This window comes from Anolis sagrei, chromosome 3 (genome assembly GCF_037176765.1).
Source record: "Anolis sagrei isolate rAnoSag1 chromosome 3, rAnoSag1.mat, whole genome shotgun sequence".
In the NCBI taxonomy this organism is placed as follows: Eukaryota; Metazoa; Chordata; class Lepidosauria; order Squamata; family Dactyloidae; genus Anolis; species Anolis sagrei.
In genome coordinates this window covers 34,487,689-34,513,895 of record NC_090023.1, presented here as the reverse complement: position 1 = coordinate 34,513,895, position 26,207 = coordinate 34,487,689, and the positions used below count along the sequence as shown (strand labels likewise).

The window sequence follows — 26,207 nt, the reverse complement described above, 5'->3', positions numbered from 1 at the left end:
TGGTATTTTTACCCAATTCATTTTTTCTGGAAGCTCCTAAAGAAGAGAATTTTAAACACAGATTTAACCAGAAATATCACAAAGTTATCAAGTTATCAGCAGAACCTGTGTGGGTACTCTATGGATATATATTATGGACAGTGCTCTATCTTACATCTTTACACTGGTATCCTTCTTAATATCTTCCATAGATATAAAACAGTCTACAGGTATCACAAAAGTAAAAAAAAATCTCAAAGAATCAATGTATTGTTGAAGGCTTTCATGGCTGGAATCACTGGGTTGTTTTAAGTTTTCAGGATGTATGGCATGTTCCAGAAGCATTCTCTGACATTTCACCTGCATCTATGACAGGTAATCTTGGGGGTTGTGAGGTCTGTTGGAAACTAGGAAAATGGGGTTTATATATCTGTGGAATGTCCAGGATGGGAGAAAGAACTCTTATTTGTTGGAGGTTGGTGTGAATGTTTCAATGGGCCACCTTGATTAGCATTTAATGACTCTTCTGATGTCTGTGGTGGAGTATCCATTGGCCTGGAAAGCTCAGAAATCCACATGCATGTGGACAATTTCGATAGAAAGGAAGAAACCATGAAAATGAACAAAATCTGGCTACCGGTATCTAAAAAACTCTAAAATCATAACAGTAAATAAAGAACAAGATTCAAAAACAGGGGAACTCCAGACAAGAAACAACCAAGGATAGCTAATCACCTCTCAACAAAGGATTCCCCTAGGCAGTAAGAAACCAGACCTTGAAACTGCTAGGCCATTAAATGCTAATCAAGGTGGCCCATTGAAACATTCACATCTACCTCCAACAAATAAGAGTTCTTTCTTTCACCCTGGACATTCCACAGATATATAAACCCCATTTTCCTGGTGTCCAACAGATCTCACAATCTCTGAGGATACCTGCCATAGATGCAGGTGAAACATCAGGATAGAATGCTTCTGGAATGTAGCAATACAGAACAAAAAACTTTCAACAACTCAAAAAAGTATTTTGAAAAAAAACTCAATACATAGCAATAACTTTTTTTTTAAAAAAACTAAATCTTCCTAATTGTGTTGAGAAATGAAATGTAATACATAGAAGGCTCTCATTTTCCACAAATGAATTACTGTTCAACAAAACCAGCTATCAAGTACTCATAGCATATTTGTAATAACTGGATTTTATTAATTTCAAATGTTTATGTTCTGGCTTTTCATTTTTAAAAATATCCAAAATGAAATGACCCAATTAAAAATGTAAAAGTATAGGACGGTATTAGCTTTTCAAAATAAATGTAGCAGGTAGTATTACGCAGATGAAGCTAAAATAAATATTTAAAACATAATGCATTGGTAGTAAGCACTAGAAAGCTTTCATTCTTAGGATATAGGTACAATTTGTTGGCCTCCAACATTGTCATTTAAAAGAAACTCATATTTAAGAGGGAAACTTCTGCAAATATACATCTCCATAGTGAAACAGGAGCAATAATAAATACATCGCTTATATTAGTGTCTAGCCTGGGCCTTAACACCCCCCACCCCATCTCACCCCACATGCTAACTATGGCACTTTAATTCTGTTTTTCTTTTTTTAAAGATAAATTACAGCTTCCCATTACAGACCAAATGAGTATTCATATTTTAATGCCAATGTGATTCTGATTTCATCCCCATATATCTGAATTTAAAAAATAGCACTGAGTTGAAGAAAATATTCTGTTCTTTCCTTCTACCCAATTAAAATTAAGGACTGAAATTAACAGTGTTGTTGTTCATTCGTTCAGTCGTCTCCGACTCTTCGTGACCTCATGGACCAGCCCACGCCAGAGCTCCCTGTCGGCCGTTACCACCCCCAGCTCCCTCAAGGTCAGTCCAGTCACTTCAAGGATGCCATCCATCCATCTTGCCCTTGGTCGGCCCCTCTTCCTTTTGCCTTCCACTTTTCCCAGCATAATTGTCTTCTCTAGGCTTTCCTGTCTCCTCATGATGTGGCCAAAGTACTTCAACTTTGTCTCTAGTATCTTTCCCTCCAGTGAGCAGTCGGGCTTTATTTCCTGGAGGATGGACTGGTTGGATCTTCTCGCAGTCCAAGGCACTCTCAGAACTTTCCTCCAACACCACAGTTCAAAAGCATCGATCTTCCTTCGCTCAGCCTTCCCTAAGGTCCAGCTCTCACATCCGTAGGTGACTACAGGGAATACCATGGCTTTGACTATGCGGATCTTTGTTGCCAGTCTGATGTCTCTACTCTTCACTATTTTATCGAGACTGGACATTGCTCTCCTCCCAAGAAGTAAGCGTCTTCTGATTTCCTGGCCACAGTCTGCATCTGCAGTAATCTTTGCACCTAGAAATACAAAGTCTGTCACAGCCTCCACGGTTTCTCCCTCTATTTTCCAGTTGTCAATCATTCTTGTTGCCATAATCTTGGTTTTTTTGACGTTTAGCTGCAACCCGGCTTTTGCGCTTTCTTCTTTCACCTTGATTAGAAGGCTCCTCAGCTCCTCCTCGCTTTCGGCCATCAGAGTGGTGTCATCTGCATATCTGAGGTTGTTAATGTTTCTTCCAGCAATTTTCACCCCAGCTTTGCATTCATCCAGCCCCGCACATCGCATGATGTGTTCTGCATACAAGTTAAAAAGGTTGGGTGAGAGGATGCAGCCTTGCCGGACGCCTTTCCCAATCTTGAACCAGTCTGTTGTTCCGTGGTCAGTTCTGACTGTTGCTACTTGGTCCTTGTACAGATTCCTCAGGAGAGAGACAAGGTGGCTTGGGATGCCCATCCCACTAAGAACTTGCCACAATTTATTATGATCCACACAGTCAAAGGCTTTAGAATAGTCAATGAAGCAGAAGTAGATGTTTTTCTGAAACTCCCTGCCTTTCTCCATTATCCAGCGGATATTGGCAATCTGGTCTCTCGTTCCTCTGCCTTTTCTAAACCCAGCTTGAACATCTGGCAACTCTCGCTCCATGTATTGCTGGAGTCTTCCTTGCAGGATCTTGAGCATTACCTTACTGGCATGAGAAATAAGGGCCACTGTACGGAAGTTGGAGCAGTCTTTCGCATTTCCCTTTTTTGGTATGGGGATATAAGTTGATTTTTTCCAGTCTGATGGCCATTCTTGTGTTTTCCATATTTGCTGGCAAATGGCATGCATCACCTTGACAGCATCATCTTTTAAGATTTTAAACAGTTCAGCTGGGATCCCGTCGTCTCCTGCTGCCTTGTTGTTAGCAATGCTTCTTAAGGCCCATTCAACCTCACTCCTCAGGATGTCTGGTTCTAATTCATTCACCGCACCATCATAACTATCCTCAATATTATTATCCTTCCTATACAGATCTTCTGTATAGTCTCGCCACCTTCTCTTGATCTCTTCAGCTTCTGTTAGGTCCCTGCCATCTTTGTTTCTTATCATACCAATTTTTGCCTGAAATTTACCTCCAATGTTTCTAATTTTCTGGAAGAGGTCTCTTGTCCTTCCTGTTCTGTTGTCTTCTTCCACTTCCATGCATTGCTTATTTAAAAATAGTTCCTTATCTCTTCTGGCTAACCTCTGGAATTGCGCATTTAACTGGGCATATCTCCCCTTACTATCACTGTTTCCTTTTGCTTTCCTCCTTTCTTGGGCTACTTCCAGTGTCTCAGCAGACAACCATTTTGCCTTCTTGGGTTTCTTTTTCTTTGGAACGTACTTTGTTGCCGTCTCCTGAACAATGTTGCGGACTTCTGTCCATAGTTCTTCTGGGACTCTGTTTACTAAATCTAGTCCTTCAAATCTGTTCTTCACTTCCACTGTATATTCGCTAGGAATGTTAGTGAGATCATATCTAACTGGTCTGTGTATTTTCCCTGATCTCTTTAGTTTTATTTTAAATTGAGCAATAAGAAGTTCGTGATCTGAGCTACAGTCAGCCCCAGGTCTTGTTTTCACCGACTGGATGGATGTCCGCCACCTTTGGCTGCAAAGGATGTAGTCAATCTGATTTCGGTGCTGACCATCTGGTGAAGTCCATGTGTAAAGCCGTCTTTTAGGTTGTTGGAAGAGAGTGTTTGTTATACACAGCGAGTTTTCCTGGCAAAATTCTATCAGCCTGCGTCCCGCTTCATTTTGTTCTCCCAGACCATGCTTGCCTGTGATCCCAGTTGTCATTTGACTTCCCACCTTGGCATTCCAGTCTCCTGTAATGAGAATAATGTCTCTTTTTGGTGTATTATCCAGTAGGTCCTGCAGATCCTCATAAAACTGATCTACTTCTGCTTCTTCAGCAGCTGTGGTTGGGGCGTATATTTGGATCACTGTAATGTTGAAAGGCTTTCCTTGCACTCGAATTGAGATCATTCTGTCATTTTTTGGGTTGTATCCAAGCACCGCTTTAGCGAATTTCTTATTAATTATGAAGGCTACTCCATTTCTTCGATGTTCCTCTTGTCCGCAGTAATAGATCTGGTGGTCATCGGATGTGAAGTAGCCCATTCCAGTCCATTTCAGTTCGCTGACCCCCAGAATGTCTATCTTTAGTCTTGACATCTCACCAATAACAACATCCAATTTGCCCTGGCTCATAGATCTTACATTCCAGGTTCCTATGGTGTGTTGATCTTTAGAGCATCGGATTCGTCGTTCGCCTCCAGTACCGTCGGCCGCTAGCCTTCCTTTCGGCTTTGAGCTAGCTGCGTCATCACATCTGGGGCTAGTTGAACTTATCCTCTGCTCCTCCCCAGTAGCATTTTGGCCATCTTCCGACCTGGGAGTCCCATCTTCCAATGGCATACCGACATATCTCTGGTTGTACTGGTCCATTTAGTTTTCTTGGCAAGGATACTGGGGTGGTTTGCCATTGCCTTCCCCAGGGATCACGCTTGGTCTGACCTCTCTGCCACGACCGTCCCGTCTTGGGTGGCCCTTCACGGTTTCGCTCATGACATCATTGAGGTGCTCAAGCTCCAGCGCCCCGGCAAGGCGGTGATCCTTTGCTGGAAATTAACAGTAGGGTTAGCATTTGATTTACTGTACACTTCTTGCATTCTCTGAACCCCATGAAGTTCTAATCCCTCAATCCCAATGGGACTAAAGCAATTTACAAGAGTATATCACTCTTGCTTACTTTAAAGTAGCTATCAAAGGCTGCTTCTACACAGCCATGCAATCCCAGTCAGGACATGGATGAAGGAGAGCTGGTTAGCCCTATCTACATAAAGGCTCTGCATTTTATATTCAGCTTCCTGTTGTGTGGTGCTTATCCAATGAATATTTTTAGCATGATGCTTCCGGCTGGATTCAAGTTGTGGTTCACACTGGTGTTTACATTTTGTAGATATCCCAACCTTCAGCTGTCTTCAAGACGGATTTTAGTGTCTGTGTAGAAGAACACAAAGATGATGAATACTATTGCCAAAATATAAATTGAGAACCTCTGATAACTGCTTTGAAATTTGGACTAAAACTCAAAGTGAATTCGCCACCTATTGATGGGGGAATCACCGTCTGGCAGCCTTCAGATGACCATTTTATAGAATAGTGCTACTGAAAGTGGTAGTCTCTGACCTTAGATTAGCTCATGGAACAAGAGCTGCTAGTTTGTGGCAGATTTCCAGGAAAGAAAAGGTAACCTAGCAAATTGGCACAAATATTGTGCCAATCCATGACACACTTGGAAGAGAAACCCATTGTTTCACATCACATAGTTTAAGAAGCATTCCTCTGTAGATCTAAGCATGTGAAGATTTCCTAACTAAACGTGGCCGCATGAGACTAAATGTCCCATCATAGTGCATGAAGGTTGTGATTATTGTTTGCAAGAAAATTCAAAGTGTGTGTTGTGATATAACAGTAAATTTCATGGCTTCGCCCACATTAACATACTACTCTTGTATAACTGTGAGGACACTGAAAGTATGTGCCTTCAGCTTCTGTCAGCAATAGATCTTTTTATTTTTGAGCTGGGACAAAGTGAACACAAAATATGTTAAGTCTGAAACAAGACAAAATCTAACTATGGCCTCAAATCCTGGCATGCTGGCACAAACCATCATGAATTTCCCCTTTCCAAAGCCTTCTGTTGGCTCTTCCAGGAACGAAGAAGAGGAAAAAAAAACCTTGAGGCATCTGTCAGAGGCTTTGTCTTGAAAGTTCAGGGTAAAATGGAGGACAAGGAGGGGAGGCTGATCTTGGATCAACAGGGGTGGGTATCTGACTGCCACCCGTCCAAAATTGTGGGGTTTGGGACTGGTTTTTGGCTTCTAACCCGAGAGATATGAGGATTCTCTTGGGTATTAGGCATATGTGGAAGTGGCCTTAGAGAGATTACAAATCAATAGCTGACCTCAGTGAGGCTTCCCACATTGCAGGGAAGAGATAGAAACTGGGGAAAAGATAGTATTGGCCAGAAAGCAGGAAGGTTACAGTTAAGATTCAAGACTTATTATACCCAATAGTAACATAAGTTCTCTCAACTTGTAAATTATCTGGTACCTTGCTCACTTGTTAATGCCTGTAACATGATATAAACCAGCATTTAAAATAAGGAAAATTGTCCTTGTTAGAAGAAACAATGATGAAACTCCTCCCACATTCTTTTCTCAATCATGTCAAAAAAGAGAGGGGAAAGGGAACAGGGCCATGCACATAACTTTAATCTATAATTTAGCATGACAGTAGGTAAACTGGGATTCTCCAATGCTCATCTGTTCCTGGCAGTACTGTCAAAGGTTGAAGGAACTATCATTCAAAACATCTATCCAGTGGTTCTAAAAACCTAAGGGTCCCAGATGATTTAGCCTTCAACTCATTGAAATCCTAACAGCTGGTAAAGTAGCTGAGATTTATGAGAGTTGTTGGCCAAAACTCCTGGGGACCCACAGGTTAAGAACCACTGATCTATAGATTCCCTATTCCTAGGTCAGCATTACACTGGAAACAGACCTACAAGTTGAAGAGAATCAGTAGGACTAAGAGGAAGCGGAACTTTCCCTGCTACTGGGTTGTTGTAGGTTATTTGGGCTATATGGCCATGTTGTAGAAGAAACAATCAGGGACAGCTAATCACCTCTCAACAAAAAATTATCCCAGGTACTAACAAGCCACACCTAAAAACTGCCAGGCCATCAAATGCTAATCAAGGTGGCCAATTGAAACATTCACACCTGACTCCAACAGAGTTCGTTCTCCCACCCTGGACATTCCACAGATATATAAACCCTATTTTCCTAGTCTCCAACAGACCTCACAACCTCTGAGGATGCTTGCCATGGATGCAGGTGAAATGTCAGGAGAGAATGCTTCTAGAACAAGGCCATATAACCCGACAAACCTATAACAGCCCAGTGATTCCGGCCATGAAAGCCTTTGACAATATATTTTCCTGCTACATTTGCTAAAGGTTTCAAGGCAAAACTGTGTTGCCTGCAAAGAAACTGGAAGAAACACCTGCTGATTCCTTCTCTGAAAGTCTAAGCAAGCTCTGCCTTACTCTTGAACACAGAAGACTTGGAAAGGAGGTGGGGATTCTTCTCTGGTTCAGAGCTAAGGATGAAGTAAGCAATACTAGGAGTCTCTTGTTCTGCTATCTTTTCAAAATCTCAGCACAAATGAGAGGACTTCATCTCTCTCTATGAACCCTCTGTACTTGGCAGTGGGCTAGTGGGAAGGACAGAATCTTATCTCACTTGCACAGGAGTTTGGATAAGGGGGGAAAACAGTAGGAAAGACTCCTACTGTTTCTTGCCTTCTCCGCACTAGAGGGTAAATGAGAGAAATGCCTTCCTCCCAACAGAGCCCTATGGATATTCCAAGAAAACTTGACAGCATTGATAAAGCGAGGTTTGGCTAGTAAGCCAAATCAGCTTTTGTGGTCACCTGCCTTAAGAATTAACTTCCATTGGACTGAATAAACATGAGAAATTTTCAACAAAAAAACTTTTAGAATTTAAAATTGCAAGTATTTGGCTTTTTATTTTTTAAAAAATATTTTTATTATTTTATCATGGTTCAATACATTTATTATACATTGTTTGTTTTACAGCAGGTACATATTATTCAATACAACCTACCATACTTTAACTTTTGGCATCCAGTGTTATTTTTCTGCTTATACATATTATGTATTCCTCACCGCTTTGCTCCCCTTCCCCCTCCCAAGACACATATAATCTGTCCAAAGTTTCAGTTCTTCTTGTGGAGGTAACTTTCCTTCTTTATGTTTTAATCCTTTTTCAATAATTTTTCTCCATACATCATCAAAATTTGGCTTTTTATTACTTGTATGCAAATATAACTAATAATGCCAAAGTTCCCAAAATATATTTTAAATTCAATTTCCCCTTCTCTATTTCACTATTTTAATTTCTAATTATTTTTATTAGGAATACTTCTTTGTAGTATTTCTTTTATTCTTTTGGGTAAAAGTATGATAGCTGGGATCCTACGCATAGCTGGAACCCGTACGCTGGTTGTGCAATGCACATCAGAATTAATGAAGAGAAATCTGCTTGGCCTGCTCCCAGCTGCTGGGGCTGCTTTCTTCGAAGGGCAGAAAGTGTGCTGATGGCCAAGGAAGGTTTTTACAAGGCCCTCGTGCAAACAGAGTGGCCCCCATTGAGATCCTTCATAATTTTCTTGCTGGTGTTTTTTAGATACAAACAGACAGCATCCATACATCACAAATAGTCTTAAATCCTGCTGTAGATTTTTTTTATTTCAAAATTTTAATCCAGCTCAAAGATGGATTAGATATGCAACAATTCTTTAACTATATAAACAGAGGGTTGGGTCAGACATCTGTTTTAGTTTTTAGCTATAGTAGCTCATGTCCTAAAACTATCTTCTGTGCAAGGGCATAGTCCTCTATAATAGATGAGACACACATGCCCATCTGTTAGAATGTCAACCTATATAACAAAACTACCCCCATACTAAGGCTTATTTGCATAGCCCAATTTTAAAAACTAAAATAAGAAACATTTTATGGATATATTTATGCGCCCTATGGTTGCTATGCCCAATGGAACTTTGAAGGTTTTTTTCCTCTAAATATGATACCCTATTAGTCTTCTAAAATTTAAAAAAAGATCACTGCACCACCTTTGGCCTAAAATGCTCCCAGGGTATGTTACAATAATAAATTAAGCCAAAACAATCAATATTAAGAACATCCTAACAAACAGTTAACAGCACTAAATTGGAATTCAAATCACTGATAAACCTTCAAAACCTTCATTGATATTCTAACTTCTGAAACTTGGTCTTACACTAGACAAATAGGACTCAATATAGTGATGTATTTCAAAAGGTGGTTTATATGCATGATATATATACAAAGCACCTCTTCATTTATAATTGTACTAGCTGTCCCCTGCCACGCGTTGCTGTGGCCCAGTCTGTTTTATTCCCCATGCTGTTTAACATATGAAACTGTTGGGAGTGGTCATGTTAAGTTTTGGAGTGTGGTACCACCTATATGCAGATGACATTCAACTCTACTACTCCTTCCCACCTAAAGCCAAGGAATCTGTCCTGTCCCTAAACCAGTGTCTGTCTTCAGTAATGGAATTAATGGGAGCAAACAAATTGAAACATAATCCAGACAAGACAGAGGTGCTTCTGGTCAGTCGGGAAGCCAATCAGGGAATAAGGATCCAGTCTGTAAAGTCTGTACTGTGCCTTCAGGGGGTTACCTTCCCCCTGAAGGCACAGATTCACAGTTTGGCGATACTCCTAGAATCAGGGTTGAACCTGCAGGCCCAGGTTTCTGTGATGACCAGGAGGGGCCTTGCACAATTAAAAGTTGTGTGCCAACTGCACCCATTCTCTAAGTAGCAGAATCTGGCCATGGTGGTAGATGGTGTAGTTATATCCTGTCTGGATTACTGTAACACGCTCTACATGGAGCTGCCTTTGAAGTGTGTTCAGAAACCTCAGCTAGTCCAAGGACTTGAGGCCAGGTGGCTAACTGGGGCTGCCTATAGGGAGCAGCCCCCCCCCCCCCCCCATTGCAGTAGCTCCACTGGCTGCCACTTTATTTCCAGGCACAATTCATGACCTTTAAAGCTCCGGTCCAGCCTATTCTTGAATAAGACTGCCTGGGCCCTGAGATCTTCATTAGAGGTCCTTCTCTCAGGCCCACTTCCATTGCAAGCTCAACTGGTGGGAATGAGAGAGAAGGCCTTTTCAGTGGCCGCCCTTCAATTCTGGAACTCCCTGCCCAGGTAAGCCAGAAAGGCTTCCTCCCTGTTGTCTTTCTCCTGACAGGATAAAACCTTTTTATTCAGGCTGGCTTTTAAAGAAGATTTTTTTTTATTAGAATATCAGGGGATGCTGTGTTTTTAGCTTTGAATAAATTTATATGGATTTTAACTGTGAAATTTTAAAACCATTGATATTTGATTCTGTTTTAATTTTTGTATATTGTATTTAAATGCTTTTAATGAAAGCCGTTTTGAGTCTCCTTGTGAAGAGAAAAAGTGGAGTATAAATAAACATCATAATACTAGAGGAATTAAATCCAACTACTTCTGAAAAATAGCTACTGCAATATATTAATAGGAGATGTCAACTCTGTTCAAAATATTTCTAGTAGTCCTAGTCAAAACAATGTAAGGAGATGATGTGTATTACTTATGATCAACATAAAAGGCATATAATTACATAAAAGCGACATAATTAAAATGGGCACATTTTGCATCTTCATCTCTGGGAATCCGATATTTTCCAACATTAACAGTGCATATATCTGTTAAAGTAAAATGGACTGTATTACAATAGATGTAACCCTATGTTTGTATACTAATTAAATGAGCAAATGAGAATGCTACAAAATAAATGTTTAATAGCCAAATAAATTTAGAATTGTCTTATTTTGTATTGTATGTGCTGCTTGCGTCTCTATCTCACTTCTGCTGTAGGTAGAGCAGAGTGAAAACAGCTCCAGGAATCAGCTTCTGTAGGAACATGAGCCCTACTATCTCATGTTCACCTCTGCTCCAAGTAAAAACATTAGCCCCTACTATCTCATGTTCACCTCTGCTCCTCGTAAAATATGATCATGGAAAAAGGGAAATCATTATCAAGTTGTCTAGGGGGAAACGTTTTCCATACTTAGCCATAAAGAGGTTGGATTACTGCTGCAGTGCAAGCACAAGCAATGAGAACAGGAATACCGCTTATGGGCATGGTCCATCAGTTCATGTAGATACTGTTCTTAATATGTGTATACAGCGTATGCCTTCATATTGCCTATTGGCTTATGGTGACCTCATGAATTTTATATGGTTTCCTTAGATAAGGATTACTAAAGTGGTTTTGCTATATTCCTCTGAAATATAGCCTACAGCACTTAGTATTAATTGGCAGTATCCCAGCCAGGTACTAGGGCAGCCCCTGCTTAGTTTCCAAGATCAAACAGGTATTTAGGCTATTTCTCATCCTTTTATACTAGAGTGGTGGCAGTAATCTTGTATAACCACATATCAAGTACAAAGTGGAATCCATGACATGCGAGTGTGAAGAAGAGCAAACCACAGACCACCTACTGCAATGCAACCTGAGCCCTGCCACATGCACAATGGAGGACCTTCTTGCAGCAACACCAGAGGCATTCCAAGTGGCCAGCTACTGGTCAAAGGACATTTAATAAAATACCAAGTCTGCAAACTTTGTGGTTTGTTTGTTTGTTTTTAATGCAATACAACTGTTTTGGGTCGCTCCTGACATGATAAATAAATAAATACAAAGATCAAGCCTAAGAAAGGGTCAAGAAACAGAATATCTAGGCTCTCTGTGACCACCCCCAAATTTGACAAACACATTGCTATTTATAACTCACATAATCACCTGGATTTATAAACTCACTAAGCATCTTAACAGCACAACATGCCCCTTTCTTGGCATTTCAGTTCACTAGGGACAAAATGAAAACTTTCTGATTCTTGAAAAAAGAATCAGAAAGTGTCTCAAAACATCAAGACATTTGCAAAGGAAAAGATCACCACCTATAAAATCTTCTGCATTTCAGGATTTTCTATTAAAATGTCATTTTAAAATAATACAAAAGGGGCAAAACACACATAATCACAACCAGAGACATGTCTGAAATTTCTTTTGAATCTCTTTGCTTATGAACTCAGTGACTAAAGAAACAACCATTTACATTCCTAGACCAAACTGTACGAGTATCTCTGACCTTGGAGAGAAAGCAGAGGAATTGTTGTGATGGTAGGTACCCTTAGAAGGCAAACCCTGAGCTGCTTCAATGACACCTCTTCCTCTATCATAGGGGTGAGTCTATCAGTCAGCAATGTTGATTCTCATTTTAAATAAAAGTGTTCTTTGACTGACTGCTAATACTAGCCTAATAAAGGAAACACACTATTCTGACTTGCCTGCTTCTGAGTCACACATACATTTTACTAAGCAATGCTCTACTACAGTCTCAGACATGCACAAAGAAAAATTAGTTCTAGTCAGGGCCCTTCCAGACAGACCCTATATCCCAGAAACTGATCCCAGGTTTTCTGCTTTAAACTGGATTAAATGAGTCCACACTACCAGATAATCTGGGAAAAACAGAAAACCTGGAATATAGGGCCTGTCTGGAAGGGCCCTCAGGCTGATCAAATTGGGACCTGTCAAATCCAAATGTCACAATGGCTTCTCCACCCATCTTTTCAATTAGACAGGCAGACCAGTTGAGAACTCAAGCTTCTAAACACCAACATAACGTATCATCCATGACAAGTTATAATGAATGGTCCATAAGATTAATGGCTAGCAGGAGGCAAACTTGATCTCTCCAGTTCTAGTTTGATGCTCCAAACACAATGTGACACTGGGTCTTCTAAAGATCTTGAAAGTTAGTTTTCTTTTTACTGTCTGGGGAACTCTGGGAGCAACAGTTTAAAACAATTTCTAAACTTTGTTTCTCTCCAAGAAATTACTAAACAAAAAAAAGTTTTACAAGTTTACAGGACATTTTCACAAAAACAGCTATGCCCAATATTCACTTGTTTATTCACAAATAAATTATTTATTCACAAATAAATATTTCAATGGCAAAATTTATAATCTGCCTCATTCACCTGTAACCACCCATCTTTAAAAGAGAGACAATAATTTAAGTCAAGATCCAAAACTTCGTCATTGTAAATACACCCACAATCATATAATCAATTTGCCAGGAAATGCTATAGTCACCCACTGCACTACATACCAAGACAAAAATAAAAGACAGAGCTTTGTGTTTTAGCACAACAGGCTGCATTAGGAAAATGTCACTACTTGTACAACTATTTTATATTTGTACTGTGCCCCAGTATGATTCTGATCTTAGTCTGTCGGAATACCTATTCAGTTACCAAATTTCAGATACTTCTCATATTGTTTACACACTATCCTTTAGTTAACATATAGTCATACTCAACAGAACACACAAATTACTTTTGACAATGTCCAATAAATACCAACAAACAACATGTGAAATGCTTTTTATCGCTATCTAACTAGTTACATGAAAGTTAGCACAATCCAGTAATTTGAGTGTTGGATTAGGATTCTGGGAGACTTTGGTTCAAATCCCTACTCAGCCACAGAAACCTTCCAAGTGACCTTGGGGAAAGCAAACAGTTTCAGTATCAGAAGAGGCAATGCAAACTTCCTCTGAAGTCTTGCCATGAAACCCCCATGTTAAGTTTGCCTTAGAGCTGCCATGAGCAGAAAATGACTTGAAAACACCCAACAATAACACAAAATAATAAGGTATCAGTAAAGTTTCATAAATTATGCCCCAAAGCTTTATATTTTTAAATATGGCAAACCATGTTCCCAAAAGATCATAAATAATCTTTCTCCATTGTGAGCACATTTTCTGCAACACATCACACTTTTTTCATTGACCTTTTGACTGATTATAATGTTTTGCTTTCCTATGAAAAGTCAGTTAAGACTAGCTCGTTTTGTTTTTAGAAGAAACGAGGCATTTCAAACTATTTTTGTAGAAACTGTCAAATGGAATTCATGTCTTCTCCATACATCCTGAGTAAGTCATACAGGCTTTGTCATTTCTTATACACTCTGAGGCTCGCTTTCAGTCAGATCTATAATATTAAAGCAGTTATTTCATAAAAGAGATATATAAGTGCAATAAAGTAATATAAGTCCTTACATCCTTCTCTATTCAAGTTGATATTTCTTAAATATAAATAAAATACAAAATAATCTCTAAAAATGTTTCTATATTTTGATTCTCAGGGGTCTGTTCAGAATTTTACATAATATGAAAGATTACCGGTATATGAGATCGAGGAGGAAAATGAGTAAAGTAAGACAACATATATAAATAAACAGATGGAGTTTGGTCAGTGATAGAAGAGAGAATATATCTATTCTCAGTGAAATTACAATTCATCAGTAAATATGCATTCCCTGATAGAATCATAGCATCATAGAGTTGGAAGAGACCTCATGGGCCATCCAGTCCAACCCCCTGCCAAGAAGCAGGAATATTGCATTCAAAGCACCCCTGACAGATGGCCATCCAGCCCCTGTTTGAAAGCCTCCAAAGAAGGAGCCTCCACCACACTCCGGGGCAGAGAGTTCCACTGCTGAACAGCTCTCACAGTCAGGAAGTTCTGTTGTTTTATACTGATATTCCCACATTTTGGACTGCGTTTGTATTAAAACTAATATATCCTGAGTGTAGAATACTTTTAGACCCAGAAAATTACCTTAAAATGCCATGGTAAGAGAAATCTAGTAATTAAGCCCAAGAAAGAAGGCATAAACTAAGATAGGTAGTTCTACAGGACAAAATTCAGATCAAGAGGCAAATTATAACAGGAAATCTGAATAAAAAGACAAAATGGATGTCAAGAGTAGCTACTGTAGAATTACACCACTTCCAGCTGCACATCGTTCAGAGAAGAAAAATCAGACCCAACAATTTTCTGATAAACCACGCTTTTATGAAGCAGTTTATATTTGCAGCTTATGACTTTGAAAAGAGGCACCACCACGAAAGCTACATTTACTTCTCGACTAGAAAACGGAGAGCTAGAACAAAAAAAATGTTAACAATTGTATTCACTACACAAATATTAGGATAAGTGCCATAACAATTTAGTGCACAGTGGCATGATCTGTGTTATTCTGAAATATAATAGGTACTACAGTCTCATCCCCCCCCCCCCACACACACATACCATTCCTAAGAGATTTTGACAAGAATCCTGAACTTCATCCTTTTCCCAAAAATGTTGAAGACATCTGGATACTTGTGTCAACCAAAGAGCAAAGATCAATCAATTTGTGTTAGCTTAGGAACCAAATTTTATTTTCCCATACAACAAATCCCATTTGGCTCCCAAGTTCTATGTCATCTGTTTCAGCTCTTTATTACAAACTTCTCCAAAAGCTAGTGCAAAACAAAAGAATGCTGACTTGATGTTTGGCACTAGAAAAATTAAAAACTAAGAGGCTTAAAGGACCAGCAAAAACATCAACAGAGAGAGATAAATGCCAAGAAAGCACGGTTTGCCACTCAAATTCATTTAGGAAGGTGGACTATCAGGTTTTATTACATACTGATCTAAACCAAGGATGGGGAGCACATGACTCTCCATATGTAGTTACTCTATTACTCCTGTAATGCTTCATCATTAGCAAGGGTGATGGGAATGATCCACACCTGGCTGTCCACATACTTTCCTATCTACAATCTAATTAATCGTTTGAAAATGCCAGAAGTTGTCTACCCATTCTCCATACCTCACAGCGCGGCAGGATGCATAGCTAAACTTTTCCAGTGTTTTATGCTGCTGGGTTCAAATAAGAGATGATCTTTTGTTTATCCAGGTATAAAACAGATTGACATATAGAGAACAAAGAAAATGAGGCCACTTCGCCACCTGCCCTAAAATGCGGAAGAAATCAGGATAAGGGAGGGAGGACTAAATGACGTTTCACAAAAATGTGTGCTGATTCAGTTTAACAGCTGAAAAACACACATTTAAAAGGTGCACTTAAAATCCATTTTTGGCCGAAAAATGTGCATATTCACATGACTGTCTGCAGTCAAGGAAAACACCTGATTTCGTTTGTATACTATGTTGTGGACTGCTCAGAGCATGTGCGCATTCTAAAATCCTGAAACAGCTGATCAGGGCTGTAAACAAGTGGAGCCATGGACACACAGGTGGATAAATGGAAGCACAAATGGAAAGCAATTACAATGAGAACTCTCCACAACCATTCCTTTGTTCTGATCTTTATGAAATTAAACAAAGCTTGAATTTACAATAAGGAGAGATAATAAGAGTTCTGCTTGTATGTACATTTAGATATCTGCATGAGTGCATATGAGGTCCAACGCATCTCGGAGAGTCTATTTTTTAAAAACTAAACTTCAGCTGAATGTCCTCTATCCATCTTGTGAATATCTAAAATTCCCTACAAAGTAAGGTGCCAATATGGTGGGGGACCATTAACCAAGAGTGGCAGGTCTGTGTTTCGACTTGCTGTCAGGTCTCAAAATTATTGCCCCATTTATTTGAGCCACATTTTGAAATTGTCTGGAAGTGCCCTGGGAGGGGCACAATGTTGTGTATTTGAAGAAAGGTCTGGTGGCATTTATTACAATTACAATTATGGTTTCTAGTACTGAGAACAACTACCAATACTAGAAAAATATGTACTAAGCAGTCCTGCTGGTGCTACTCCTGAAATAGTTCTATTTCTCTAATTCTTTTTAATTTGCTGCCACTGTATATTACATGTTTCTCCTCCCAGAGAGTGAAAGTGTAGTGCTCTGGAAGATATATGTGAGGTGTTCTTGTATTATTCCAGCAATTCATGCTAATTGTTTGCAAGAAAGGATACTGTTTTCATGAAAAGTTATAGATACGGGGATTGAAACAGGAATGTAGTCATGTGACTTAACTGTAGCTTATTGTAAACATTGACTATTGTTATAGTATTTCATTGTCCAGAAAGTATGACTGAAATTTCACACTCTGGAGCAGGAAATTCCCAAGTTAAGAACAAGAGAGGTTCTGTAGGTTTGCTCTTAAGTTGAATTTGTTTGTAAGTCGGATCAGGTACATTTTTAAAGTGTAACTCCAATCAAATATCTATATCTATATCACTTTGGCGAGAATAAGGAAGAGTTAACATCCCTGTGATTTGCTGTCTGTTCAGAAGATTTTACCTTACATTATGACCCTGTAATGATTGGATTTGGGGGGGGGGGGGGGGGAGAGAGAGAGAGAGAGACTTATTGTGGAAACAAGGATTGGTGATAAAGATTCCATGGAGACACCTTTTCACCATGATAACTCTTTCAGGAGTGGATTTTCCTTCCAGGTGGTAGATTTCTCTCACTTCCTGTTGTCTCACCCCCGTTTGTAACTATGAGTCATTTGTAAGTCAGATGTTTGTAACTCAGGGACTGCCTGTACAGTCCATCCTAGACCCATGCTATATCAATGTTCATGTAAGACCACATTGAGGTCAGAAGGTAAGTTGTCAGAGAACTCTCAAAAGAAGCCCTATACTACTGCTGTGAGATTTGGAATTCAATGTGTTAACTAGAATTTCTCCTACTTTTCTCACTCAAGGCATATTCTAGCAGAAACAACGTTGAAATTACCTTTCTTTCTTATATTGATATAACTATCAGCCAAGGTAAATATGTAATTTAACATAATAATGTCAATTTGAAAAGTAACTGGGAGCCCTCGGGTTAGATATGTCTCAAGCATTTTATATAAGTTGGTGATAGTATAAAGTTCACAATAATAACTAAAAACTTATTTCCTTTAAACTTGGAAATGCCAACTACTGAGTACAATAAGCTATAAAATTAACATCCTTATAGTTTTAAAATACAATTTTGAATATTTATTGCTCATCCACATCCTTACATTTTTCTTTTTAACACTACTGAGTAGTTCTCTATTGGTGCATCAATACTACAGAATTAATGCAGCTTGACACAACTTTAACTAACATGGCTCAATGCTATAGAATCCTGGAATGTGTAGGTTGGGGAGGCACCAGCATTATCTGACAGAAAAGGCTAAATATGTTGTAAAACTACAGCTCCTATTATTCTAAAGTACTAAGCCATAGCAGTAAAATAGTGCCAAACTGCATTAACTCTATAGCATAGATGCACCCCTAAATAGCCTATTTTTGAAATGTTTTATTTTATTTTTAATACATCAGAAACTTTACTTTGGCCAACTTTGTAACAGAAATACAAACATAATAATACAAAAGGAACAAAACAAAATACATACAAAGTGCAAAAATAGAAAATCAGTTCTTTTGATAACAAATACAGTTGCTGACAAACTTTATGAATTAAATACATTTTAATGCAATGTTTGATCAAAATGTTAGTTAATATTTTAAGCAACAGATTTCCACAAATAATATAGCCCTGATTTTGTTACATATGTACTTTTAAAAGGATATTAATTTTATTCATAGTACATTATTTATATGTATATTGATACAATGAACTTATAACAGCTTCATTTATATTCCCATTTTGACTGACTACATTAAACAGAAAGGGAGTACTAGGGGAAGATTTGCCTATCTTCTATTCTAATTAAAGTTCCAATCTGACAGCAGTAAACAACATACACTCCTGAGAAACTAAACATGAGAAAAATAGAAAACACTTCCAAAGTTATTGAGAAACTTCAAAAAATCTTCCTAGATTTAATTAAACATTTAATGAAATAAACACATCTCAAATTAAAGCATTCTTTTTACCTCTTCATCACCCCATACAGGAGCAATGTTAAATCCTGAAATCTGTTTCATGAACGTAAAAGCAAATAATAACAAATGTATGATTTTGCATTGACTGCTTTAAGTACTTATAACAGTTAAATGTTTACATTAATATTTCAATCAAATTTGAAATGCAGAATACATAATTTAGGAGTGTATTAAATTTGAGATTCTGAACTGCCAGATACTCTGTTATTACAATCAAATAACTCATAAACATAACTTCTTAATTCTACTATACTACGTTTCTTCCATACAGAATTGTGAAAATTAGCACTGATGATGCATGACACAGTTCTGAAGAACTAGTGTAGCATTCGTGCCAGGAAAAATATTTCAGGTTTCCTGATATGCAACCAACAGGATAGCACTGTGATCAGAAGATCACACAAGTAGTAATCCAAAAAGCTATGATTCAATCATTCACCTAACACTGGAATAATCTCCACCCCCTTCTATTCTCAGACACTAGCCATCCTTCCTATTTCTCTTACAGCAATATGAAAGGAATTGTATATAAAATTTGAACAAACAAAAAGCAGTAATCATTTTATATAAGCTAGAAATGAATTTCTGGTTTTAAAACTAGAATGTGTTTTTCTCTTAAGGGAATTATGATTTTTATATCAGATCAACATTATGTACAAACTATGTACTCACTATGTATTGATATGATAAATAAATAAAAAAATAAATACTCTGCAGGTATTTGCTGTACTAAAAGGAAACTTTTTCATAACACCATGTAACATGATTTTCATCCCTAGGATATATATATGTATTTCTAATTGGTTCCATGATAAAAAAAACATAGGAAAAGTTTATTAAACTATGCAAACTTTGTTTTTGCGGGACATACTGCACCATGTTTTGTTATAGTTTTTCAATGAATATCTGATACCAACCAGTTCAACATCGTTTGTGGAAGCTACAAAAACAAAGTTTCTGGAGTATAACAACTACTTTCAAAATAAGTACTGAACAATTAAACAGGAAATTACATTTTCAAAACAGGAACAGAAAAAATTGCAAATTTTGCTACATTGTGTCATTTTCCTTATTGTTCTACTTGATATTTCAAGAAAGTGAAAAGTTTGCAGTTAGTGAAAATTGCCCTGGTTCTTGATTCATCCCACCTCCATTGTTGGAAATATGTTTCTAGATATTGATGACCAAGCACAGCTACATACATTTCAACAAAAAACACATCAAGGAGAAACTAAGTCCAAATATGAATTAACATTCTTCATATTTATAAGCAGTAGCAAGAATTAACAAGAAAACAGAAACAAAAAGTGTCAGCTATTAATGGATGAAGTATTTCCTGGTGCTTCAACAGGTTGCTTGCAAGTTAAGCATCCTCAAGTGCCAATAGATGAAAGAAAAACAACTGGAAATAGATCAAGCATATTGTATCTAAACTGTCATCTACATAAATCTGCTTAATGAAACATGTTGAAATAAGTGGCAATATCTTCAACACAAATACCCCATAACAGCAACTTTTAACAAATGTAAATATGGAGGAGTGATTCATAGCTCATCACTTTTAACAGACTCTTAATAAAGCCAGCAGAGCTCTAACTCATGGTAATCAATTAATTTTAAATATTAATACTCTGATGATATGGAGCATTCTGCTAAGAACGGTTACATGAATTTGCCAAACATCAAGGCATTTCAAAGCGACCAGTACAACTCTACTTCAGCACTTGCTTTTGCCATAAAATTAATAGAGAGGTCAAAACTTCGTCACAAAAATACTACGAATTATCTGCTAAGCAATAGCTTTACAACCCATTTAAATCCAAAACAGGATATTTCTATTCATTCAGTTGTACCATCAGCTTTGCTGCAGCAAATCTAGCTTCAGGAGAGGCAGTAAATCACACATAATTGGAAGTGGCTCATTTCCAGACCCCATTTTGCCCTCTCACTTCAGAATTCCAAATGTCTGGTTAGGTAGAACACAAATGTCATCACAGAATCCTGCAATAACTCTCTCACACCATGAACTGTTTGAGTTTTTTTTATTTTGATATGAAATAAAATAAAACAAAACACTTCGAGTGGTACTTTCAACTAACAGAAGTGTTAGGTTTTCCATGTGTTGGAATTGAGGGAAAAATCAGGGGAATTTAGACACAGAAATAGCAGAATAATGTTTCAAAATAGTAAAGAAGTCAATTAAGCTACACAGAAAAACAAAGTAACAGAAGCCCACCCCATCAACAGATTGGAACAGCCAAAATCTCTCCTCAACACGTCAAACATAACTGGCCACAAGGTAATATAGTTAAATCATTCACACATTTCAACCACAGAGGGAAGACGCCATCTGGGGTTGTTCGTTAATCTTATACAATTAAAAATAGATGTTCTATCAAATCCTCTGCTTGGCAACAGAATATGATCACAAGAGTGCATAACTATCCATAATTACTTAAAGTTGCATATAATCAAAGTGAAAATTTGGGGGGGGGGGGAAACAATAACTAGAATACTTGGCCCTATGTGGGATAAGAAAGGCAACTAACAGGTTGGATGCAGGTGGAATGAATGAATATTTGACAGAAGGGCAGGATGGAAATGGAATCTGAAGAGAAGTGGAACACAAAAAGCAGAGGAGACAATAGCATAAGCAGCTTTATATTTAGGAAAGATGGGCTGAAGATAGGAAAGCACAGTCAAGAGAGAAGGTATCACTTCCGGAAGTGAAGGATTTGTCTGTCTGAGGCCTTCGGACAGACCAGTAAGGGACAGGTGGGAAATGTGCCAGGAAGCCTTACTCCTCGGTTGGCTTGCAGAGGGAAAAGCTATAAGAAGCAGGGGGGAAGGCCATTGAAGGAGGGCAGAGAAGCACATGGGTGTGCAACAGGGAGCTCTCCAAGGGCCAGAGGCCTGGAAAGGGGAGACCTCCCAGTGTAAACAAGTAGGACCCAATCTACCCTGACTGTTTAATGCAGTATAAAACTGGTATTGAAGAAAGCACTTTTGCTGTGCAGAGGCTTATATAGAAAATCCAGTCTGAGGCCTTGGACGGTGATTACACAAACCATCAAGCCAAATTAAGGTCTTTCTCTCCTTGCACGTTTGTGGGAGTTTTGTTGTCTGGCCACCACTGCAGTTTGAAGCTAGCTCAGTGCAGGTGGGACCTTGGCTTCCACAGGATGGAAAAGGGAGACCCTTGAGAGTAAATTTTGTCAGGAGTAACTTGAGAAACTGCAAATTGCTTCTGGTGTGAGAATTGGCTGTCTGCAAGAACATTGCCCAGGGGACACCCAGGTGTTTTACCATCCTCTGGGAGGCTTCTCTCATGTCCCCAGATGAGTAGTTGAGCTGACAGGTGGGAGCTCACTCTGCTCCTCAGATTTGAACCGCTGACCTTTCAGTCAGCAGTCCTGCCATTGCGCCACTGGAGGCTCCTATCTCGGGAGTAAATGACAAAGTGGCTTAAGAGGAAAGTCCCTCTCCTGAGTTTATGCGCTGGGGAAGAGGAGGGGAGAGGGAAGCATCCCCAGGAGAGAGGGGGAATGGCAGAACAATGGGAAGGCAAGAAGACTAAGGGTGACTGTGGGAGGCAGGATCAAGGGGGATCATGAGTGTGTATGGCATATGGGGAGCCCTTTTCAGGAGGGGAGGGGAGGAAGGGACCAAGGACAGCTGAGAGTAATGGGACTAATCCTGGGCTTGAGATGACTGTGGGAGGGTACTGGAGAGGGGGGAGGGCTCAGGGAACCCCTTTCAAAAGTGGAAGGGAGAAGTTAGGGAAAGCAGGGGGAGATTAATCGGACTAGTCCTGGACTGGGAGGGCAGGATCAAGGGGGATGACAAGTGTGAGGAGCACCTGGAGAGCCGCTTTAAGGAATGGAAAGAAGGAAGGGATTCATGGACAGCAGGGAGTAATAGGGCTAAACCTGGACTTGAGATGATGTGGGAGGGCACTGGAGAGGGTGGGGCTCAGGGAACCCCTTTAAGGAGTTGGGAGGGAGGAGCTAGGGAAAGCAGACACAGATTAAAGGGACAAATCCTGGACTGGAAGTCACTGTGGAAGGACACTGGAGGAGCCCCTTTAAGGTGTGGGAGGAAGGGGTTAGGAGAGAGTAATGGGACTAGTCCATGATTGGAGGTGACTGTGGGAGGATACTGGAGCAGGGAGTGCTCAGGGAACCCCTTTAAGGAGAGGAAGGGGTTAGGGAAAGCATGGAGAGAGGACTGGAACTAGTCCAGGCCTGGAGATGACTGGGAGGGTAAGATCAAGGGGGATCATGAGTGTGTATGTGAGGGGAGCCCCCTTAAGGAGTGGGAGGTTGGGGATCCAGGCATAGAAGAAAGTAATAGGATTAGTCCTGGACTTGAGATGACTGTGGGGCTCAGAGAACCACTTTAAGAATTGGGTGGGAGTGGTTATAGAAAGCAGGGGAAAGTAATGGGATGAGTCTGGGCCTGGAAGTGACTGTGGGACAGAACTGGGAGGAAAAGCAGGGAGAGAGTAAAGGGCCTAGTCCTGGACTTGAGATGACTGTGGGAGGGTTGGGGATCCAGGGACAGCAGAGAGTAATGGGACTAGTCCTGGACTTGAGATGAGTGTGGGGCTCAGGGAGCCCCTTTAAGGAGTGAAATGGAGGGGTTAGGGAAAGCAGGGAGGGAGTAATGGGACTAGTTGGGGACTTGAAGTGACTATGGGAGGGCACTGGAGAAGGTGGGTGCTTCAGGGAACCCCTTTAAGAATTGGGAGGAAGAGATTATGGAAAGCAGGGGTGAGTAATGGGACGAGTCAGGGCCTAGAGGTGACTAAGAGGGCAGGATCAAGGGGGATCACAAGTGTGTATGTGGGGTGCACCTGGGGAGCCCCTTTAGGGAGTGGAAGGGAGGAAGGGATCCAGGGACAGCAGTGGGTAATGGGACTAGTTCTGGGATTGAGGTGACTGTAGAAGGGCAAAAGGGGTTAGCTCAGGGAACCCATTTAAGGAGTGAAAGGGAAATGAGGATCCAGGAGCAGCAGAGTAATGGGACTAGTCCTGGACTTGAGATGACTGTGAGAGGGCACTGGGTGGGAGGGAGGCCTGGGGAACCCCTTAAAGGAGTGGAAGGGAGAGGTTAAAGAAAGCAGGAGGAGAGCCATGGGACTATGTATTCTCGAAGGCTTCCATGGCTGAAATCACTGGCTTGTTGTAGGTTTTTCGGGCTATATGGCCATGTTCTATAAGCATTCTCTCCTGACATTTCGCCTGCATCTATAGCAGGCATCCTCTGAAGTTGTGAGGTAATGGGACTAGTCTTGGACTTGAGATGACTGTGAGAGGACACTGGGAGGGAGGAGGCCAGGGGAACCCCTAAAAGGAGTGGAAGGGAGAGGTTAGGGAAAGCAGGAAGAGAGCAGTGGGGCTGGAACCACTGGGTTGTTGTAGGTTTTTCAGGCTATATGGCCATGTTATAGAAGCATTTTCTCCTGACGTTTCGCCTGCATCTATAGCAGGCATCCTCAGAAGTTGTGAGGTAATGGGATCAGTCCTGGACTTGAGATGACTGTGAGAGGAGGGGGGGGGGGGAGGCTAGGGGAACCCCTTAAAGGAGTGGAAGGAAGAGGTTAGGGAAAACAGGAAGAGAGCAATGGGACTATGTATTGGGGCTGGAATCACTGGGTTGATGTAGGTTTTTCGGGCTACATGGCATTCTCTCCTGACATTTCGCCTGCATCTATGGCAGGCATCCTCAGAAGTTGTGAGGTAATGGGATCAGTCCTGGACTTGAGATGGCTGTGGGAACCCCTAAAAGGAGAGAGGTTAGGGAAAGCAGGGAGCGAGCAGTGGGGCCTGGAGGTGCCCGGGAGGGCAGGATCCAGGGGGGAGACGAGCGAGCCAGCTTACCAGGTTCAACACCGTCTCCACGATGTCCCGGTTGCTGACCTCCCCGACCTGGATGAGTCCGATCAAGACGGCGAATTTCATGCGGATGTTGCGGATGGGCACGGAGGGGTTAATCATCCCGGCGGGCAGCACCACCGAGGAGGACCCGGCCGAGCCCGGCGCCCGCAGCTCCCCCATCACGACCGCCGCCGCCGCCGAAGAGGAGGAAGACGAGGAGGAGGAAGCCGCCGAGGAGGCGATGACGCTGCCTCCGCCGATGCCTCCTCCTCCCGCTGCTGCGGAGGAGGAGGGCGCCGAGGCCGGGGCCGGAGCGATCACCACCGCCGTGGCCGTCACCGCCGTGGCTCCTCCGCCGCCGACCGCGATCAGCCCCGTGGCCACCGCCGGCTGAGGCGCCCCCTCGGGCCCCGCGCCGGGCTTCTCGTTCGCCATGGAGCCGAGCCTACCTGCCTAGCCTGGCCCCGAGGCTGCGCATTCACCGCAGTCGCCCTCCCTCCCCTCCCTCCCTCCCTGGGTCTATAATGAGGGATTATTATGGGCGCCGCTGCCCCGTTAGATGAATCCGCCGCTTCCCGCACAAGAGCCGCCGCGGCCCAGAGCGGGCCGGGCCTCTCGCGGGAGGAGGAGCGGAGAGGCCCGGGAAGAGAGCGGCCCGTTGTTGTGGTGGAACCAGAACCGCTCGCCGCCGCTCGCCGCTCTCCTCATCCGCCGCCGCCGCCGCTCACGCCGCCATGTTGCCGCCCCCTGCCTGCGGTAGACGCCAGGGCGCCTGCGCCGACGAGGAAGGAGCCCGTCGGGGGAGTGGCTCCCAAGCAGCCCCCTCCTCGCCCCCCTCGCCCTCACTCCCTATCAGAGAAGGAGGAAGGAGGAGTCGCTGCTGAGGGAGAAAGGGAGGAGAGACAGTGCGCTCCCCTCTTGCCTCTTTCCTCTTCCTCTCCTCGACCCCGCACCCCCGCGCTCGCGAGGTGCGCCCTTCCGAGCCAAGCAGGTGCCTGCGCGCGCCCGAAGCCTCCCGCCTCGAGGAAGAGTCCAACCGGCGCATCAGAGGGGGGAACCAGCTGGAACGCCGAAAGCGCGCGCTTCTCCTAATGGAGATGCTCCTGCGCGCGGGGATGCGGGGGGGGGGGGGGGGGGGGGAGGGCCGGGGAGCGGGGAGGATAAAAAAGTGGTACCTCTCTAGGACAGGCCTGGGCCAACTTGGGCCCTCCCTTCAGGTGCTTTGGACTTCCACTCCCATCATTCCTAACACTCTCATGCTTAATTTTCTTTGTCACATGTCTCTAGGGAGCCAGATTAATATAGGTCCTAAACCAGGTCCACATTAATATAGATCCTAAACCAGGTCCACATTAATATAGGTCCTAAACCAGGTCCACATTAATATAGGTCCTAAACCAGGTCCAGATTAATATAGGTCCTAAACCAGGTCCAGATTAATATAGGTCTTAAACCAGGTCCAGATTAATATAGGTCCTAAACCAGGTCCAGATTACTATAGTTCCTAAACCAGGTCCAGATTAATATAGGTCCTAAACCAGGT

The 26,207-nt window shown here is 41.4% G+C and overlaps 1 protein-coding gene across 8 annotated transcripts in view; it reads right to left on the bottom strand.

Moving 5' to 3' along the window:
* The window catches only part of NBEA (neurobeachin), a 441,541-nt gene extending 416,106 nt beyond the window's left edge, over positions 1 to 25,435 (bottom strand). For 5 of the 8 annotated variants that reach the window (XM_060770823.2, XM_060770828.2, XM_060770829.2 and 2 more), the window contains exon 1: positions 24,668 to 25,434. In XM_060770823.2, coding sequence (XP_060626806.2) covers positions 24,668 to 25,099 — 432 coding nt within the window. In that variant the 5' untranslated portion in view covers positions 25,100 to 25,434. Of the gene's footprint in view, positions 1 to 24,667 lie in introns of all 8 variants that reach the window. The other 3 variants (XM_060770825.2, XM_060770827.2, XM_060770830.2) reach the window with 1 other exon arrangement.
* Positions 25,436 to 26,207: the final 772 nt, after the last annotated feature.